The sequence below is a fragment of the Pygoscelis adeliae genome, unplaced genomic scaffold, assembly GCF_000699105.1.
Source record: "Pygoscelis adeliae isolate BGI_AS28 unplaced genomic scaffold, ASM69910v1 Scaffold24, whole genome shotgun sequence".
Taxonomy (NCBI): Eukaryota; Metazoa; Chordata; class Aves; order Sphenisciformes; family Spheniscidae; genus Pygoscelis; species Pygoscelis adeliae.
In genome coordinates this window covers 2,449,753-2,471,075 of record NW_008824806.1, presented here as the reverse complement: position 1 = coordinate 2,471,075, position 21,323 = coordinate 2,449,753, and the positions used below count along the sequence as shown (strand labels likewise).

General features: G+C 36.2%; 1 protein-coding gene across 1 annotated transcript in view; it reads right to left on the bottom strand.

Moving 5' to 3' along the window:
- Positions 1 to 21,323, bottom strand: part of GPR125 (G protein-coupled receptor 125) — a 67,512-nt gene that overhangs the window by 26,032 nt on the left and 20,157 nt on the right. The window contains exons 4-10 of the mRNA XM_009324112.1: positions 16,449 to 16,520; positions 15,064 to 15,135; positions 14,075 to 14,146; positions 12,314 to 12,474; positions 10,666 to 10,879; positions 9,538 to 9,702; positions 2,611 to 2,812 (exon numbers count right to left, since the gene is read on the bottom strand). Coding sequence (XP_009322387.1) covers positions 2,611 to 2,812; positions 9,538 to 9,702; positions 10,666 to 10,879; positions 12,314 to 12,474; positions 14,075 to 14,146; positions 15,064 to 15,135; positions 16,449 to 16,520 — 958 coding nt within the window. The remainder of the gene's footprint in view (positions 1 to 2,610; positions 2,813 to 9,537; positions 9,703 to 10,665; positions 10,880 to 12,313; positions 12,475 to 14,074; positions 14,147 to 15,063; positions 15,136 to 16,448; positions 16,521 to 21,323) is intronic.

Below are 21,323 nucleotides of genomic sequence, written 5' to 3'. Positions count from 1 at the left end.
TGGCTGTGGTGCCCAGTACCTCCACGCAACACACCTCCTCTCCTGCCCTGAGTGACCACCATAACAGATGGAGCCCCAAGTCATGGACTAAATGAACTCCATGGGCATTTTGTGGACATTTTACATACATTTCACAGGGGTGGTCCATAGAGTAAGGGAATGATATCTATGTATTGTGGCAAAGGCCCTGTGTGCTGAAAACCATAAAGTTCTACGTACTGCTCATTAGGTTCTTCATTGTCCCTCAGCCAGTCCTTCAAGTTGAAATGGTCTATGGTGGTTGTGTTGGTTTTGGCTGAGATAGAGTTAATTATCTTCCTAGTAGCTAGTATGGGGCTATGTTTTTGGATTTGTGCTGAAAACAGGGTTGATAATACAGGGATGTTTTTGGTACTGCTGAGCAGTGCTTACACAGAGTCAAGTCCTTTTCTGCTCCTCACACTACCCCACCAGCGAGTAGGCTGGGGGTGCACAAGAAGCTGGGAGGGGACACAGCTGGGACAGCTGACCCCAACTGACCAAAGGGATAGTCCATACCATATGACGTCATGCTCAGCAATAAAACTAGGGGGAAAGTTGGCCAGGGGGCAGCTGCTCAGGGACTAGCTGGGCATCGGTTAGTTGGTGGTGAACAATTGTTTTCATTTGTATGACTTGTATGTCTTGGGTTTTATTTCTGTTATTTTCCTTTTCATTACAATTTATTATTATTATATTATTATTATTTTATTTCAATTATTAAACTGTTCTTATCTCAACCCACGAATTCTCGCTTTTACTTTTCCAATTCTCTTTTCACCCCATCCCACTGGAGGGGAGTGAGTGAGCAGCTGTGTGGTGCTTAGTTGCCAGCTGAGGTTAAACCACGACACCGACACCCTCACATTTTAAACTTCCTAACACAAAGTTGGCAACATTCTTCCCCAACCTGATAAATGTTGGCTAACCAAAAGCAATTATGACAGGCTGAAGTAATCTAGGCTCTTGAGCAGTTGCAACTCTAAAGTTGGGCTACAGTACGTAGGCAGGAGTAGTGTTGAGCTGTTACAGGCCTTGCAGGAAAACGTGAATTTCCACGTGAGGAAAAAGCAAACCAGCAGCTCAAAGCTCTCAATAAGCAAACACTCAACCTCGCTGTGTCCCACAAAGGGACAACAAAGGGATCTCCAGCATCAACTCCCACCTGCTAACCAGTCATTAAGCACCACCACTGCTCATTTCAGCCCTCAAACATGTTTCTTGTGACCAAGCCATGGCATGCACCTTTAGTGCTAGGAATGTAAAGCAGTAGAGCACAAATAGTCATGTCCACCCCTAAGTTTATCTTGGACCAGAACAGGCAGTCCTTTCCCTTTCTCTTCCCCCGACTCTTTCCATCTTTCTTACACCAGTGCTCATTGGTCCTCAGGGAACCAGAGCAGGAACATAAAAAGCTATGTCTGCATTAGTAAGTAATTGAACACAGAGGGAGCAAGTCAGCAACAATGCATCTACACAATATGCAGTTCAATGCTTTTGCTTCAAACTAGATTTAGCCCAAGCCACTGGACGTCAAGCCTTCACTATGTGTATAAATAGGAGACATCCAAAGGGCAAATATCAGTTTAGATCCTGATTGGCCCAGTTAGGGGCTGTGGTGCTTCTGATACACAGTGTGAAGTTTTCTCTAAACAAATGTGAGCTCACACACTGAAACACTCCGACCACATGCAACATGCAGTAATCTTACCCTGAGGTCAGAGAAGCACCACAGCCCATGTTAAACACAGGCAGTGCTATCAAAAATCATCAACTCAAGTAGCACAGCTGTACTATTTAAAAAAAAAAAACAAAACAAACCAACAAAGAACCAACCAAAAAAAACCCACCACACCAGAAAACATTCTCATATCTCCACAGCTTCACCTGTTGCATTGATGCTAATGATCTGACAGTATGCACTGGAAAACATCAAGCTTAAACCAGAGGTTCAAAGCTTTATGGAGTATTTTACAATACAGTGCCTATACATACAAGGTTGGGTACATCACTGCATGGGTGCATCACTGCAGAACAGTGTTTGTGGAAGTCTGCATTAGCTAGAAATAATCCTCAAAAGGAGACTACATTTAAAATCTAAAATACTCTCTTCTATCCTGGTGAGTACTAACAGATTAGAGAAGCCTAGTTAATACTCACTGCTTTCACTAGTTAACTCTCATCAGCCACACCAAGTCTATTAAGAGGTTTATAGCAACAGAGGCAGAGCAGAGTTTGACTACTCTCTATTATTATAATGAAAATAGCTCTTCTCCATTACAACTTCAGCCTGCCTTGTTTCTTTTTAGCATGTGGGCAGGACAGGGCATCTACCTGACAAAACCAATCATGACAAGTACCATTCTCTTATGCTTTACACAAGTACACCAAAGAATAAAATTTTCCTTGCACTTTCAATCTGCGGGCACTCAAAACAGATAAACCTACAAGTTCTAGTGTTATACTCAGAGGCATATGTTCATCATAATTCATCTCAGCCAACAGTATTACCAGCTTAAAAAAATGGAGAAACAGACTTCTGAGTTTTTATTTTCATTAAAGAATTTGATTTTATAGAAATGCACAAATTACCTGATTGAACATATAAAGAACTCGAGTCACATCATTTGCATATTGGCACCTGGAGTAGTCCTCTTCTGCCCAGTATCCTCCCCTGTCGCATCTGCGCCAGGCTCTTCTTTCATCTTGTGAGTTGCCAGGATATATCCCACTGCCAGCAGAATAACGTGTACACAGCAGGTATGCTGTGATGCCTGCCAAAGTTCTAGGCCACCTGGGGAGTCAAAAGCAAAAAAAAAAATTAGACAAATTTACATGACAAGTAAATAAAAGGATTAAGCACTACAACTGAAATAAAGAGACACTCAAAACTAAGCATCTCTAAACTATTTAAAGGGCCACCTTGGCTTGCCTTCAGTATTTTCAAGCTGTTCACATTTGTGTACTATTAACGAGTTCTAAAGCTAGCATGCTTTTTTTGAATTCTTTCATGAGGTTGCAGGTGGAGAGAAAAAGGTGCTTATAAACTATTTTTAGTAATTTTATAATTTTATAAACAAACATTGCCTACTTCATGAAAAATTCCATATTAACACTATAAAAAGTTAAATACATAGTAGAAAGCCCTGCAAGCTTTCTACTTGTCCTGTTCACATGCACCAATGTAACTTTCAAATGACTGCATTCATATCAATACTAAACTGAAGATATGAACAGAAGACTACATTTACAGTAATTAAGAAACAGTAGCAGTAGTACAACCACTTTGACTGATTTTGCAACCAAACATAATACCAAATAGAAATTAAAGAGAAAAGAAAGTGTTCATAATGTTAAGAAAGTAGAAAAGAATTCCTTTCACTCAAGGTATGTGGAACTAAGCACTTTTTAAGAAAACTTCTAACATTCTCTCAACTTTCTACTCTGTAATTTTACTGCATATTTTATCTGTATAAACATACACAGATAAAAATGAAATAAAGAATAAATACAGAAAATTGAATTGCAATACACCTTTAGTGCACTGATCATTCATGAGATCAGAACTGATTCAAAGGAAACATAAGAAGAGAAGGAAACCACGCCTGAATTAAGCTGCAATGCTGAGAAGAGAGAAGGACAGGGACAAGGAATGCCAGCCAGTCTGCCTGCCTCTGCTTCCAGCCCTCTCCCCTGTTAAGATATGCATAAGCAGTATTTTATCATTCAGAACACTAATACTTAAAAGTTTAAAAGCAAAAAGCATACATAACTAAATTGCAGAATGCTAAGTATCAGAAATCCAACAACCCAACATGTAAGGTTTAACAAAAACTGACAGCAAAAGAGAGCGTCACTTGATCATCCCAGGCTTTCCGTACCATAATTAAGTCAAGCTCCTTGAACAGCCTTAAGAGCTAAAATACTTTTCCTCAGTTTTAAGTATTTAAAGGGCCTTGCACAAAGCAGTTGTCTCCAAAAATTGAAGACAACTTCAATTACACTGTGATTTAAAGTTTGCTTTTAAATCTGGACTGCATTTCAGTAAATGGCCATTTAGTCACTACTATCATCTAAATTAAGAGATGCTCAGAACATCTCTATATTTGGAAAAAAAAAAAAAAAAAATCTGTGTTTGTAGGATGATGGAGTAAACACCTTGAAGAATATTCCAATTCAGGAAATTAAAATTTAAGCAATATTGCCAAAGCAGAGAAACTGAACAAGTCAGCTCCGTTTTCCTTCTTTATTCATCAGTTAAGTAACTTCTCTTACTGAAGACGCTGGATTTACCACAGTTCTTTCTCAAAGAAGACGGTAACTCCAGGGATGGACCAAGGCCAAAGGCTACGCTTCTCAATTATATTAAATGATGCAAGAGATTAACCTTTTGGGGTATACTGAAAGTCTTCTCTATCTCAAATTCCTATTTATTCCTAATCAGCTCCAACAGAACAATTTTGGCATGTTCAGTAATGGAAGAAAGACTCTTACTTCAGGCCATTTTGGCAAGGATTGCTTAGGTTTAGGCAACAAGCAACTCGAAGATAGCTGCTGGTGGCATCCTTAAAATGCACAGGTCATGGCAACAACCATAAAAGAATTTAAAGTCAGTGAGGAATCTAATGGAAAAGACTAGACAATAATTACAACAAACCAAAATAGAAAAAAAAGGCTTAAATTTTACTACCTTTTATAACAGCTTTGCATTACAAATCAGTTCTCCATATTGTAGTGACATCATTTAGTTAAGAAATGGAGACTTATTATTATGACCATCACCATAGTATCTGAATACTAGAAGAGACAGAAGATTATTTGGGTATCGTAGCAGAGATTCATCCAGCCTAGCAAATATGCATACACTTACATTCAGAGCCTCAGCAGCCACTTCAAAAAATTAACAGAAGTGTCACCATTCAACCTTTATCAAAAAGGAAAACTTATACCAGAATTGGTGGCAATGAAGGTGGTTAAAACAAAGAAGAAAAAAAAAAATTAAAAAAGAATTAGCACAGTTTTTAAATGCCAGGAATTATATACAGGTATTTTAGAGAATGTAAATTAATTTAAAGAACAGGTGTAGATTCTGCAATGGTAATGTAAATTATTTACCATCTTTTCTCCCATATAGAAGAAAAGCCAGCAGCAAGGACAAAAATCTTCCTTAGAAAAATCACAACAGCCTTTGTGAATTGCTGCAGTCCCAGTAGTGACCTTAATGAAACATTACAATGCACCCTAGCAAGCTAACAAAAACATCACTTGGGGTCACGTCTGGCCAACTCTGATCACAGACAGAGCAAGTTATGGATCTGCTGGGAAGGGAGAAAGGGATAAGGGGATACAATACATGTAAACTTATCTAAGTCTCTGAATTTCTGCATGGACAAATTAAAATAAAGTCTGATCAACGCAGACTAGGGAAAAACAAGTACAAAGATCTACTTTAATGCTGCCACTTCTTATGGATACATAATGAGCTTTCAGAGAATGAAACCAAAAAGAAAACAGGCAGATGAGGACAACTAATAAATCAGCTGGCACAGCTGTTAGAGGACATGCAGGCCCTTGCATGGGGGCAAATACCTTGCATAATACACCCAAACCTCAGCTTCCAGAATGCAAAGAGTCAGGTTTCCAGAAACACCGACAGTGGAGTGCCAAAATATAATTTCCAAAACAATTTTATTAGCATTGAAATTTTTGTATTAAGTTTCCACATCAAAGATGCCACTTTGAAAGGGATATCCGTCTTTGTCTTTATAGACAGTTTTCTAAAAGTTGTATTTTTCCAAAGCATTTTAAGTTAAATTGTGGTCGGCTCAGCTTTGACTGAATGTATCGCCTTACAGACTGAGTGCCGCATGGCCTTACGATAATTTAAACTCTGTAGTCCTGACAGACGTGGTATGACACAACCTCCAAGACAAATATTTTCACTGAAAAATGGCCTGTGCCATTCCTTTCCTCCCTATCCACACCTAGCGCTAAAGAATTAGAAAAAGAGAAACCAGAGTGAAACAGTAGGACTCAAATGAAAAACAAGTTTTTCAGGAGAGCTTTAATTACTCTATTTTTAAACAAGTAAAATTTCTAAGCCATATATCTTCTGGAACTTCTGTAGCCATCAAATGGAAAAAAAGTGACAGTTTCAGTGTTTAACACTACTTCAAAGGTTTACCACAAGATTATTTGCCTTCTCTCTCCGTTCTCCTCTCCACTTCCCCTATACTTTTTATCCATCCCTTTCTCTTTTTTTACTCTGCATTTACTTTTCATTCATCTCCCTACACAGCATTTTATCATCTTTTACCACGATCTTCTCAAAAGAATACTAGCAATGCCAGATAGTCATATAGTCTGTGCTATCTTTATAACAAATTTAGGTATCTACAGAAGCGTTTTACTAATAAAACTAACATATTATATATACTAGTCATCCAGTGATTTAGAAAGCTTTCCACTAAACCAGACATAAGAGGTGGGCAATTTAAAACTTGCAGATTTCTGCCATAATTTCACATACACAAACAACACAAATGCGCCGTGTCACTAAGAGAAGCACTTCATGAGGAACAGTGTCCCTTATTCTCTTTCCTCTCCCATTCACAATACCCCTTGTGTGGGTACAAGTTTCTTTACAGCCCAGTGGTGAATGAGATAGGGGAACTGATTCCAGCTGTAACTACACTTCACTTATTCCCTATTTTTGCTAAGTGAATGTTAACCTGGACCATTCTCAGCCATGAATTGTTTCCTCCCAATACCTTCACTTTCCATGAAGCCGGAGAAGACATCCCTCCAGCAGGGCTCAAAAGGTGACTAATGACATGAAATTCTCATCATGCAAACAAAGGCTATATAAGTTTGGCTGCATTCTTAATTTCTTGTGAGTCTAAGCTTGAATATCTTTCACAGTTTACCCAATTCCTAGCAGAAGTGCAAATTTGGACTGTATTAACACTCTTATTTCATCACTGTTTATAATTAGGTGCTCAAAATTTATCACATATACATGAGAGTAGACAGCTGTGGGGGAAAAGATGGTTCATTTACATTTAAGTACTGTAATTTCATTTCAGGAAAAAAAAGCCAGACCATGAGATTATAAAAGAATCCTTCCCTTCATGCATATTAATTCTGTTTTGAAAGCTTTCATTTCTTTAAATCAACAATAACTTTCAGTTATAATGAGTTTTTATATCATAATTTCATTAGCTTACAGGTAGTCCAATATTTTTTTCTGATTACATCTTAGCAATTCTCTAAATTCAGCATGACAATTACAGTTTTAAGATTAATTACACCCAGTAACAGTTTTCAAAAGGATAATTCTCATATTTAAGAAAGAATTCTATCAGCTACCAGCATAAAATTATTCTAAACACAACAGCTGAAGGATTTACTGAAGCAGAAGCATTAGGTTACATTTTAACATGTAAACTGTATTTTCAGTTTAATCATGGATTGTAATACATTCAGGGGTATTATCTGAGTAAGACTTAAAAGAATATCTAAATAAAAAAAACATCATTCCATGATGAAGACAGTTTTTGCCTAATTTTTATAAACTCATGCTAAACTACTATTACTGAGCCAAAGAACTGAAGACAAACATCCTCCTTCGCTACACTTTGCTATCCCATCTCTAAAGGGATAAAAATCTAGATGCCAGTTTTGAAACAGCTTCCAAGCTAAAATGACTAACCAGTTCCAACTAAAAAACTATAAAATCAAATTCACCTAGGATCATTTACAGCCATCTGCTCAGAACCATTTTCTCACTAGTCAAAGCCTTATTTCCATATGGTCTCAGAGGTGAAAAATTATTCTTTATTATTACTCTACCTAAACTACAAATGGAAGTCTGTTATAGTAAACCCAGACATAGTGAACTTTTTGATAAGCTGAACATTTCCTGAAATCTTATTTCATTCTACTGAGTTCCAGAGGGGGTAAATCCTATTACACTGAACAGTCACTGAACAGCACAGGTTAATTTAATGGAAAACACCTTGAAATAAGCCTTTACCATCTGTTTTCACCTCTAATGGCAAATCAAAGAAGAACAATTCACACTTGTATCATTAAAAAAATGCATAAGTGATTTAAATAGATGTGTTCTTTGATGAATACAGCATGCATCTGTTTGACTTTCTTTACCTTTTATCTTAAGCAGGAAGTTCTCATTTTCTGTGTAATGCTCATCCCTGCAGTTGAAACCACCACAGTGTAAAAAGAGGACATGCACAAAGTTTCTTATATAAATAATTCCTTACAGTGTGAAAGTGAAGCTGTTCAGTAGTTCCAAATTGCCTCTGTGCAGCAAGTGATCTTACCACTACTTCCCTTACTAATAGTTCCTCATACTCAGACACCAGCTACCGTTCTTCTCAAATTGTCCAACTGATGAACATAAAGATGAACTCAGAACAAATGCTCTCAGCCAGGACTTTACCTGAATTTTTGCTACAACTGGAGAAGGCCTTCTGCACTTGAAAGCTTGTCTTCTCTCTCCCCAAAAACTATGTCCCAGCAACATGCTTTAACTTACTTTTCATTTCTTAAAATAAAAGTCTTAGATTAGCTGTATGGAAAGAAGACGACTTTAAAGAACTCTAATGTACACAGCGAAAGGAAGAAAAGTTTATAAATGTAAACAAAAGGTCAAGCAGAAGATCAATATAGCCAAGCAGCATAAGAAAAGTGAAAATAAATGAGTGGGTAAAAGCAGTTATTACAACATTAAGAAACCCTACAAACCGTAGTGAAAACATATGCGATGACATACACTAATTCTCAGTAGGAGTTACTGCAGGGAGGTACAACACAGAGTAGTTATAAAGGGAATTACCTTACATACAGAGAATCTATACAGAAGCTATCTGTTACAGCTGGCACCTCCAGGAGTAACGTGTTGTTAGAGTGACCAGCAGCAGAAAGATCAGAAAAGGGAAAACAGGTGAAGAGGTAAGAACAAAAGATAAAATACTCTGCAATACCCAACAAAATGGAACATCAGAGCTACCACTACAGACCCAACAATCATTAAAAGGAAGCACCATTCATATTCTTTACTCTAATATTCACAGGGGAAAAAAAAACCACAACTGTATTACATGTTTCTTATATAGTGATTTTGTTGTATGGGAGCAGGAGGGTTTTAAAAACAGAATGATAACCTGGTGGAAACTCCCCCCATCAGTATGCGGTCCAACTCTAATTTACAGATCATCTAAGAGGTTTTACTCTATTCCAATAATTTCATTTATATATTTCAAATACCATAGCTTACTTTGCATCCCTTCCAAAGATGTGAGTTAACAGGCTGAAAGTTTATCATTTCATGGTATAGTTACATGCACTTCCTTCAACACATACTAATTTAGAACAGCTAAAAATCTACTACACACCATTTACAAATTAACATCCACATAGATGCCTTTAAAGCATAATACCTTAGTTAAAAACAAAATTAAATGGACTTTCTTTGAAAAAAAAATTGACGTTACCAACCTGAAATCCCCTTTATTGTTCACAACCCTCTCTGGAGGGCAATACTGCGCAGAACTTTCTAGCACCACAATGTCTACTGTCCTTGTGTTATTCCCACGTCTGGTTTGTACATGGCAACCCCAGTTTCCTGTGGAGCCAGCCTGAATGTTTGAGATTGTCAATGCACTGGGAAGATAAAATAAACAAATAAAACCCAAAAGTCTTGCAATAAAATTTATATAAGCTTTTACCAAAAGATTAAAACTACAGAAAGACAATAGAAGAAACAACCAATTACATACAAACTGAGCGATCTTACAAAACCAGTAAAAAACAGTACAATGTACTGTAATTAACAGAGAAATATTTACTATTCTTCTAGCTCTCAATTTGGTCAAGGTACGAAAGAAAAAGAACAGCCATGGGAAAAAGTTCCTTGACTTCAGAAAGAAGAGATGGAAAGTCCAAATTCCCCAAGCGTCATCATTGCTCTTCAACATAGAATTTTTATAGTTGTTCCAGATAGGCCAAACTAAAATAACTTCCCAAATGCATAATTTGTGATAAAGTTAGAAGCCTTAATTTACTAATACAATTACAGGATATATAACCACTCTCTAGATGCTGAATGAGTCAAAAATCTGCTGCAGGCAGAATAAATTATACTTATAGAGCTCTGCTGGAGAACTTCAATATTACCAACTGCAGTGTGCTCAAAAGGAAGAGGAAAGAATCCAGAGTAGCTCATGTAAATGCCTTGTTTTCATAATTTTAATGTTCCACGAGAACAAATGTATCCTACCACAAACAAATTTTAATGAACTGCATTGGGTAATCCTCGGAGATAATTAAAACCCAACTGCAACAGTTCTGGGCAACCTGCTCTAGCTAACCCTGTTTTAAGCAGGTGGGTTTGACTAATCAAATCTCTAGACCTCCCTCCTCAAACTTGATAGTTAGCAACAGGGACCACACCCGGGTAATTTAAGAGATGTGTGAAGTTACAGACTACTTCCCTGCTTGGGAAGTTTCTGTTTACGTATGTTCACTCAGCGAGGATATGAGAGGGCCTTACTGGTCATGGAAATAGTCACTAAATCAGAGCAGAAAGTGAGGAGTGGGAAATACATTTTCTCTTTATGGATTCACCTTGCAATCAGTGAGCAGTTATGAATCATGTTTTTTTCAACAAAAATACCCTGGGACTCATCAGTTTCCACTATCTTTCCATCCTGATACCACAAGACTTGCATGTCTTGATCAATATACGAAGCCATACATTGGAAGGGTAGACTATCTCCTTCAAAGACAACCTGACGGTGAGATGGAGTCATATAGAAAGATGGTAATTCAAGCGGCGGTTCTAGAATTCAAGAAATAAAAGCACAATTAATAGCAAGAAACTATTGTATACGTAATTTTCAAAAGAGGAGAAGAATACCCTCCTTGTAAGCTGCATCTTGCAAGTTTTATATAAAAACTACATTTGATGCATCAAATATTGAAAAATACAAATTCTTATCATATTCTTTTTCAAAGTGTGTATTCCTTTAATGTAATACATTTCAAAAATCTTTTGCTAGCCCACATTCAAAAGAGTGAAAAATATAAACTTGAATGAAAAATATATTTATGCATTTTATTTCTTCACAATTTCTCACTATTAATATTTCAAAATCACAAATACATATGTTTTATTATTTTGACAGGTAGAATAACAAAGTAGTTAAGCAAGTTGGTCATGGTTTCATCATAACAAGAAGGCTGATCAACAACAGAATCACCATGTAGGAAAGTAAGTCATAAAATGAAGACCTTTTAACTTCAGAAATTTGGGCTTGGAATAATTTGGGCATCTGAAGTCAGATAGCTAGACTTTGGAAAAAAATTACCAGTTTCTGATTCCTCTTGTGAAGTTTAGGTAAAAATCCCTGAAAAACATGGATTAGCGGGAAAAAGGAGTTTACCTCGAGAGAGTGCTACTCATCCTTAGTTTCTACAGACTAACATCCACAATCACCGATTTATTTATTATTTATTTCCAAAACAAACAACACTGAATCATGACTGAAGATCAGCCTTTGAAAAAGAATCACTATTACCACTATCATAAGTACTGAATTTCAGGGAAACAAAAAAAGGCAAAAAAAGTCTGTTCACTGATATTAACAGAATATGGAACACATTAGTGTCCTGGTTTCGGCTGGGATAGAGTTAGTTTTCTTCCTAGTAGCTGGTATAGCGCTGTGTTTTGGATTTAGGGTGAGAATAATGTTGATAACACACTGGTGTTTTAGTTGTTGCTAAGTAGTGCTTACACTAGTCAAGGACTTTTCAGCTCCTCATGCTCTGCCAGCGAGAAGCTGGGAGGGGGCACAGCCAGGACAGCTGACCCGAACTGGCCAAAGGGATATTCCATACCATGTGATGTCATGCTCAGTATATAAACTGGGGGGAGTTAGCTGGGGGGGCGGTGACCGCTGCTCGGGAGCTGGCTGGGCATTGGTCGGCGGGTGGTGAGCAATTGCATTGTGCATCACTTATTTTGTATATTCTTTTATCATCATCATCATTATTATTATTATTATTATTATTATTGTTTTCCCTTCCTTTTCTGTCCTATTAAACTGTCTCTATCTCAACCCACGAATTTTACTTTCTTTTTTGCCCCCAATTCTCTCCCCCATCCCACTGGTGGGGGCGGGAGGAGTGAGCGAATGGCTCTGTGGTATTTAGCTGTCTGCTGGGTTAAACCACAACAGTTAGAAAACAAGTATCAGTTGTCAGGAGTGCTTACCGCAGGTCAGAAGCTCCTGCTTAACACCAGTCACCGACTGCGACTGAAGTGACTTGGGATAGGCACATTTAGTTTCACGTACAGTTATATTTCTTTCTTTTAACCACTGATGCATCCACAGTATGTTGCAATCACAAAGAAGATAATCAGTTTGAAATTCTCTGCAACACAAAATAGATATTCAGTGACAAAATGCAACACCCAAAGGTCTGAAAGCTTGACATCAACAGCTATACAATGCCTCTTATTGTCACAGACACACAGACAACAAGCAGTCAAACCCCAAAATACAGTGGAGTTGCCTACCACTACGTATTGGAAGATACTCTAATCCTCTGCAAGCTGTGGTCTGAGAACGAAAGTACACACTCCCTGAGAAAAGGAATTCTCTCCATAAATATGAGGAACATCTAATACCCATGCATGAAAAAACTGCTAGTAATTTCTTTCATGGAGGAAGTTTACGTTATTTAAGTGAGCAATAACAAGGAATTGCTTTCATATGCATCACCATAACTTAAGAATACACTTCATTGCTTCACTTTAGCAATCAAATGCTGTAACAGTAGAATCAACAGAAACATAAAAATAGCCTCTCACCTATTTCTCTTTCCAGAACCACTATTCATACAATTTTAGTGATAGTTTTATTCTGCTGTATATGGAAATCATATAAGGCTTTTCATTGATTCATAAAGTCTTCTCTGTACAATTTAATACTTTCTACTAAAAAGACATACCAAATCCCCCTATAGGTGTCTGTTGTGGTCAGCTAAATTAAAAGAGAACATAAATATTTTACCTGTTTAGAACAGTTAAAAATGTATCAAAACATATCACTGTGTCTACACTGTTCTTTATCTCTAGTGAAAATATAATTTATTTTTCTTTTTGCAAATGTCTAGAGGGTAACACAACATCACAGGCAGAACACTTCAAACACTAAATCAACATTCCTGTGAAACTCTATTTGGTCTTTGTTCACAGGAATTCCTCCAGACACACATTTTTAATAGCAATGGTTATATCCAGGTTCTCTTGTCAGACCTGTGATGTTCTTGGACAGCAACCTTTATGTACACAATTAAAATACCAGGAATAACAACTTATGAACAATTAAAATAAGCTGGAGGAAGGAAAGAAATGTTTGCCTTTAAAAACAAGAAATTAACTCGGTGTCAAAGCCAGAAGTCAGAGCTTTTGAGAAAGTCCTAGTACAGCGAGCCAACTGTCATGACTACCAGGGAAAAATGCAAGCTAAACATCAGCACTGATAATTTTTTTCATTTGTTTTCTTCCTTACACAAGATTACAACTCTCATGAAATTAAAGGAGAGAAAAATAACATGAGGTTGAGATGTACCCACTGTTAAGTATAACAGAACTATACTGTTCTTCAAGGACTAAGATCTTCCTTAAAAGTATTTGTTCCCATTATTAAAAAAAGGTGTAAAATGCTATTTATTTAATATAAAGTAATAAATGATGTATACAGAGTAAAACTTTCAGAAGCCCAGATGCCAGTATAGCTTTGTTCTCTCAGAACTATGTAACAAGTACTGAGCATTCTTTTGAAGGAAGTTATATAAACACCCAAATGTCTGTACATACATTTCCCATGCACTTATTCAGATAAAGAAAACGCTGTTATGAGGTCTAAAAGTCAAAATGCAAAACTATAGTACAAACAAGTGATTATACGATGTTTTTTAAGAACACAAATGATCATGCAAATTACGAGTAGATGCAATAAGTACTTACAGAGACTTTAGTGAACCAAGATGATCGAATGTTCCCTGTGTAAGTGTAGAAAACAGATTTCCAGAAAGATTCCTAAGAAATAAAAGTATCATAATTTGAACTCATGCTCAAGCAACAGACATTTGAAATAAAAAAAAAAATCCCTCTTCAAGGTAACATTATTTTAAAACCTACAGGATACTATTACGACACTCTGTCATAGTTCACAAGACTGTAAGAATAATTATCAGGTCTGATAGCCTAGCAAAAATTCCAAAATAAACTGTTCCCCAATACTTCTTTTTTTAGCTGAAGAATTTTAAGATTGGGAACAAGGATTGAAAGCAAATACTTTATTTAAAGCAACAACTAGCACATGTTGAGCATACATTTCAAGAAGTTAATTTTAAACGTCGTTGTTCACAGTGAATTGATATGTTGCTGTTAACATGCTGTAAGAAGCATGTTTGATCTAGCAGAATATTTTTTAAAAATATTATACATCCCACTTTCTCTGTATCAGTGAAAGCACTAAGTAAGAAGCAAACAACCAGGGCAAAGAAACATTCCATAATCTTACACATTATTTTCTTAAAGTAAATGAAGAACTACAAAACATGCAAAAAAGCCAGCAACACACAGCCATACTGATGCCATGGTAGAAGGCACAGCTATTAAAAGATTCTATAACCCTGAAACATTTTTCTAGGGAAAATATTTTGTACAGTCTGCTACTTTCCCCCTCTCCCACCCCCCCCCGCTATACCTTCTAAGAAACCGGAAAATGGTTGCAGAGAAGACAGAGCACTGAGTAATAGGGTTTTGTTTGCCCCCCGCCACCCCTTTTTTTTTTTAAGCTTGCTATTGAGCAACAAGCCACAATCATAACTACACTGCACCTCTTTCAAGTGCACACTTAAACCAAACTACTCCCATTGAAATAAAGAATGTTAACTTACATAAGACTAATACTTAGGAAGTGAAATTATATACAACAAAATTATACTTACAATCTAATAAGATTTACAAGTCCTCTAAATATATCTGCATTCAGGCAGCCTATTCTGTTATTAGTTAAGTCTCTGTAAATAGGAAAAAGCAAAAATCGGAATAAACTGTTTTATTTCCAAATGGCATACAGTCTGCAAACAGAAGTATTTCAACCAAAATTCATGAGTAACAGATTGCACCATATATACATTTAGTCTTTTTCAGCAAAACCCAAAAGGTACTGCTATACAGGTGTACACACGTGCACATAGAGTCCTTATTCCATTTCTAAAGTAATAATGGTTTGCCCATATACAGTTAAATGAGCCCAGCCTTACCAGTAAATCCCCTTAGAACAGGCTTGGCTTACATCACTACGAAGTAAATTTTCTTATTTGTACAGTATATTCATCACATGTGCTACGTAACTTAATTTTTTGACCTGCCAGAGACACCTATATTAGTGCATTTATGTAAATAGGACCACTTCTATATTTATACTTACATAAATATTTAAATATTATATATTTTACAATGTAGGTCTTAAATCAAATTGCCAAAAATTCTTAAAGGAATAAAAATTAACCTTGAAGTAGTAATGGTGCAGAATTGGCCCTTCAGCTTTATTTTTAAGGTTTTCGAAAGTGCAATTACCAACAAAATTTCCTTTTAAGTGAGCCGATCACAGTGACAAATGAACACATATACTACAAAAATTTAAGAAGGAAATCTGTATGCTGACTAAAGTGGGGGGGCTGAAATCACTAAGACTTAAAAGCTGTCCCAGATATTCTGAAAATCTGAAGAGTGTTTTAAAAAAAAATGGGGAAAAAAAAAAGCCATCATGCTGAAGTCTTGTTTTTCAAGTTTCATCTGGGACAGACTTTTTACAGCCAAGGTATAAATCCCCAAAAAATGTGTTAATAGGAATGTTGGCACAACCTTCAATAAAGCAGCATTAACAGCGCTGTAACTTCAGTGTAGTATTAACAGCAAGGGACTGTGTCTATTATGACCTTTGGGGGGAAAAAAAAAACATCATGAGGAGTTTAACATTTAACAAAGCAAGACTTGACGGCATCAAAGCTCTGAATGAACGTTCACCCAGTGATGTTTCGAGTCACCGCAACACAAAAAGGGAGGAATAATACAAGAGACTGCCAATAAGAACAAGTGAGACTGCCAAGCCACAAGCAGTGGATGTTCTTCCGTCATAAGACTGAAAGCAGACTTTGTTTTATACATTAATATATATGTGTGTGTATAAATTTAGACAGCATATACATATTCAACTTTTAATATATAATAGTTTCGCTGTCTAAATTTCCAGAACCTAAGACTTAATCTACTCTTAGGGGTTTTTTGTTTGTTGTGTTTAAACTGGCTAGCTAGATATACTACTTACAGTCTTTTCAAAGATGAAAGCCCCAGAAAAGCTCCTGGATCTATAGTACTAATAAGGTTGTTCTTAAGATCCCTGTGGAGAAAAATTAAGACATTATATTTATCACAAACTACCCCTTAAAACAGATATACATGCATGAAGATACACTTAACTTCTCTCAACTTGTTTGAAAACTGCCCAAAAAACCCCCACGCAACACATTTCTACTGTCTCTAACATATCTTTCAAAATTTGAAAATCTGTATTTTAACTAGAAAGAGGAACATGAACAGCATGTGTATTCCTTTAAATATTCTATCAGTTCCTGTCACATGAAAGAGCATAGAGTCAAAAATACATTGCCACAGTGTCCAAACAAATTACAGCTGCTCAGGGTGTAACATTAGCTCATTACACAGTACAATACTGTTTAGCACAGTGTTGTCTTCTTCAGCCTACCCAATTTTAAATGCTTTAGTAGTGCCCAACATCTACCAAAAGAAGGAAACCAAGATCCTAAAAATATACCAAAGACACAACATTGAAAGTTTCCACCAACATTACTGGCACAAAAGCAAAGCCCTGGCTGAGAATCCCAAATAAAGCCGGTGAAAAAACTCAGAGCACAGATTTTTAAATCTTAAGTTTCCAGAATAGGAGATTGTAAGAAGAATATAAAGTAACTATGTCATTAAACTGCTTTATTAATTTTACAAGTGATACAGGAGATTTAACTCCTAACTCAAGACATTTTGCAGATACAGCTTAGTTTGAAAGGTCACAGAAAGCATCTGCCAGCATCTACAGTTTTGAACAAACTTTATCACTGCATGAATGCTAAAATTATTTCTACCTCCTTATTCATCCAAGATTTTTACTATACTATTATCTGAAACATCACAGGCACTTATTACTACAAGGAAAATTTCTCATTCCTTGGTAATATGTGAATGTTCTGCATTTGAAAAGAAAATTAGTAATTTCAATTAAAAGCAATGTTTTAGTAGGCAAGGGTAGAAAAAACATCTCCTAAATCTACCACACCATTAATAATTCTGCCTGAAAGAGAACAGTACAAGAGGATTACATCTACCATCACACAGATATGCATGAGCGAAAATAAAAATTCATCCCAAGATTTCACAATAGCATTTCCTGCAGCCAGATTAACCAATCATGGTACAACAGACAGCGTCATGGCACATGGATCACGCTTCAATGCCATACCTAATAAAAATTTTAAATACTTGAAATATTTTAAATACTTTAAATTTACCTTGCAGTACAGTAAATTAATTTTCAATAAAATTATGACATATACACACTTCTCTTATCTCAACTTTATTTTCTTGCCCTGTACAGTGGCAGGGACTGCCAACTACTTCCAAAGGAGTATCAGGAGCCTGAAGAACTGTAATGTTTTTAAGCCTCTTTCAGCAGGCTTATAAACCCAGTACCGAGACCATGACAAATCTGAGAATACTAAATGTTAATCACCACTTATTTATTGGGACAGGGAATAAAAATGATACTTACTGCTCATATTTTAAATTTCAGTTTAAAATCATGTAACTCGCACTTAAAATCTCACTGTGGAAAACACTCAGGGAGAAAAACCTTGACAACATTCCTTGGAAATCCACTAGTCTAGATATCAGTGATCTTTAACTACGTAAATTCAAAGCGTACACCCTGATACACCTCTTTCTTAAACCCATTGCTTCAGTGGAAAAAAACAATATAGTTTTAAAATTAAAAGCAAGAGTTTTACTACTTCCACAACGTGTTTATACATTTTGTCAGAGTAGTTGATAAAAACTGACATGTCTATTCTTTATGCAATTTTTTGCTTTTTTTCCCCTCCCCTTAGTAGTTCTTAATACCAGTTCCAGAAGGATAATTACACTAGAATTAATAAATTCTTTTTAAAAAGAAATGCCAACAATTTTCATGTTTTCATAAAACTCAATGTATATTCTGTATTTTGTAAATAAGATAGCAAAGCATTAATGAACCACCATACTAAAGTAGTTTTTAAAAAACACCCTGAATGCCCAAAGTGTTAGCATTTTCTTGACCTGCAACTACAACAGCTGGGGACTCTCTAGGGTATTTTCCCCCCTCCCAGTGGCAGTCATTAGTAAGCACTAGCTATCTATTCATCTATCAAAAAGTATTAGCAGATGAAAACTGTGAAATAAGAGATATTTAAAGATCTCAAAATTAACACAGTGCTGACATGTCTGGCAGCTCTTCAGAAACAGTAAAAGATGTTGATACACAGGCTAGTGCAACTGCCAGGACTCCAGTATCTAGGACAGTTTCTAAATGAAGAAATGACACAGTTGTGGTTAAACCAACAGACTGATAGGATTCCCACAGAAAAGGGAGGTGCAGGAGACAATCTCATTAGAAAGTTGTGTTTGGATTTAAAGTTTTTGTTGTTGTTTAACACTTATAAATACATTTATACTACTGATTTTTAGCAACAGGAATTTACTCATCTCAGCCACTGATTTTAATAATTTTTCTTTGGCAAAGCTCAACCAACAGGATATAGTTATAGATATCTATTTGTCCAAATAAAAGAAAATCTGTCTAAAAGAAATCCATTAGAAGAGGGTTTCAGATAGGGTAATATTACAACTTCCCCATGTAGTCCAACTTCTGGCTCAAAGCACAACTAAATCAGATCACCTGCCCCGCTGTTATGTCCAGTGAAGTCCTGGAAACGTCGAATGATGCAGATTTCACCATCTCACCACCCAACTCTCTAAGTGTTTAACCATTCTCATTATGAAGAATTTTCTTATGTCCAATTGGAACAGCTCTTTTTCAAATCCATGCTTAAGTGGGCAAATAGCAACTTACCAACAGGCAAAAATATTTTTAAGAGCCTGACAACTGCACCTAATATTATATTGTTAAGATAAGAAAAATATCCTAATGAAAGAATACTTAAATATAACTACGGTTTGCCATGTAAAAAACAAAATCCTTCCATTTCATTAGAATTTATAATGAAGTATTTCAGTGGCCAATTGTCTATGACTTAAAAGCACACATATTCATATGCAGAAATTACTTATTTATGAATACATATTACTTATAATTTATTGCGTTCTGTCTCAGCACAATGAAGATTGTCTAATTATTACTAAAGCATTCTGCAGGCACAAACAAACGATGCATATATATACACATACTGACATGTATACATTATTTAGCGCTCTCAACTACCATTGGAGAAACTATCTTTTCTTCCTGAACAGAACTTGAAAATGAACGTCAGACAAGAAACACATTAGCTACCATGGACTCTTACTATATGAAATGCCTTTTCAAAAAGGAAATGGGGAAAGAGGACAAAGAAATTACAAAAACAGGTTAAACAAAGTCAGCCTATTCCTCCCACAGCTCTATTGGGTGTAGATTTTATGCAGGCAGATCCAGTAAATGGTTATGACTGACTAAACAATTTTTATGTTTCCTCATCATTCACTGGGTATGATTTAAAGTCTACCCTATACATACATAGGCTTTCTCCCTAAAATATAGCAGGCTATATTTATTTTGAGTTTTCACCATCAGTGTACCAAATATTTGGGGTACCACCAAAATTGTTGATAACTGAAAGCCCAATACTTTATTGCATGTGGGTCTCAGACGTAGAATTCTGCTTTCAGGTCACCATATCCAAATTGTATGTGAGGATCAAGTTCTGCTGGAGCTGTTTCACCTGGTTCAAGTAATTCTCTTTAGGAAAGGAAAACTGGCTCAAATCTATCACCGATTCGGATTATATTACTGTAACACAAGAATAGAAAACAACTGGAGTGTCCAGGTTTGTAAGGAACCATGAAAGAGGAGACAATAGACAGTTATGAGACTTGAACATTTTCCAAATGGAAATTTAAAAGTTGTTACTAAAAATCATCTCTTGACTTTTTGAAGAGTTCTTACATATGCTTTTGACATCCCCTTGCGTCTAAAGAAATCGACAGCAACTTGGATCACTGTCTTTTGTTGTTTTGCTTACCCCACCACATCACCTGTGACATGCACTGATGAACTACAATAGTCAAAATTTCTTGAAGGCGTAATACAAAAAAGTTTAAAAAAAAAAAAAATATGCTTGAGACTACCACACTTCTGCAAACTAAACAAAAGCTAGAACCTAGACCAGAAAACCTTTGTTTCCTTCAAATAATTTCTATACTTCCAACAGTTCAGAATACTCCAAAGCATTCAATTTCACAGCATAGATTTTTCAGCAGAGACTAGAAGCACATTTCCCCTGCCTCACCATTCATCTTTCAGAAATTACCTGAGAACCAGGTGAGGATGGGAAAATAAATATTTTTTTAGCCTAACACTCTCAGTCTTCTCCTGAAAGAGCCACAGCTAACAGAGATGGAGCTTCCAGAACCAAAACCAGAACTAAAGTTAGAGCAGAAAACACGTTCCTGAATATTCATAAAACCACTTCTCCACTCAGTAATATTCAAACAAGAAATACTGACACTTTCCAAGCACATTTAAAGACTTCCCCCTCCCCCCCAAAAGTTCACACCCACCACTAGGAGAGCTCAGGGCTGCCTTTTCACATGCTCTGCTGCACTATCACAACAAGAATTAAAATCAGAAATTGTTACTGTCTGAAAAAGTATTAGATGCTCCTATTTTTAAGGCATCCATATATCTGTAGATTGCTGCTGTAAAAACAGGAGAAAAAAAAATGAGACTGTCTACAAATAACACTCCCTTCACACTGCATATTTTCCCTTTTCAAAGGTATATTAGTATATCCTAAAAATACATTGGTAAACCCTTGTCATTATTTACGGTTCAATAAATACCACACCCTTCTTTTGCTATCTAAATATCTTACTGAAT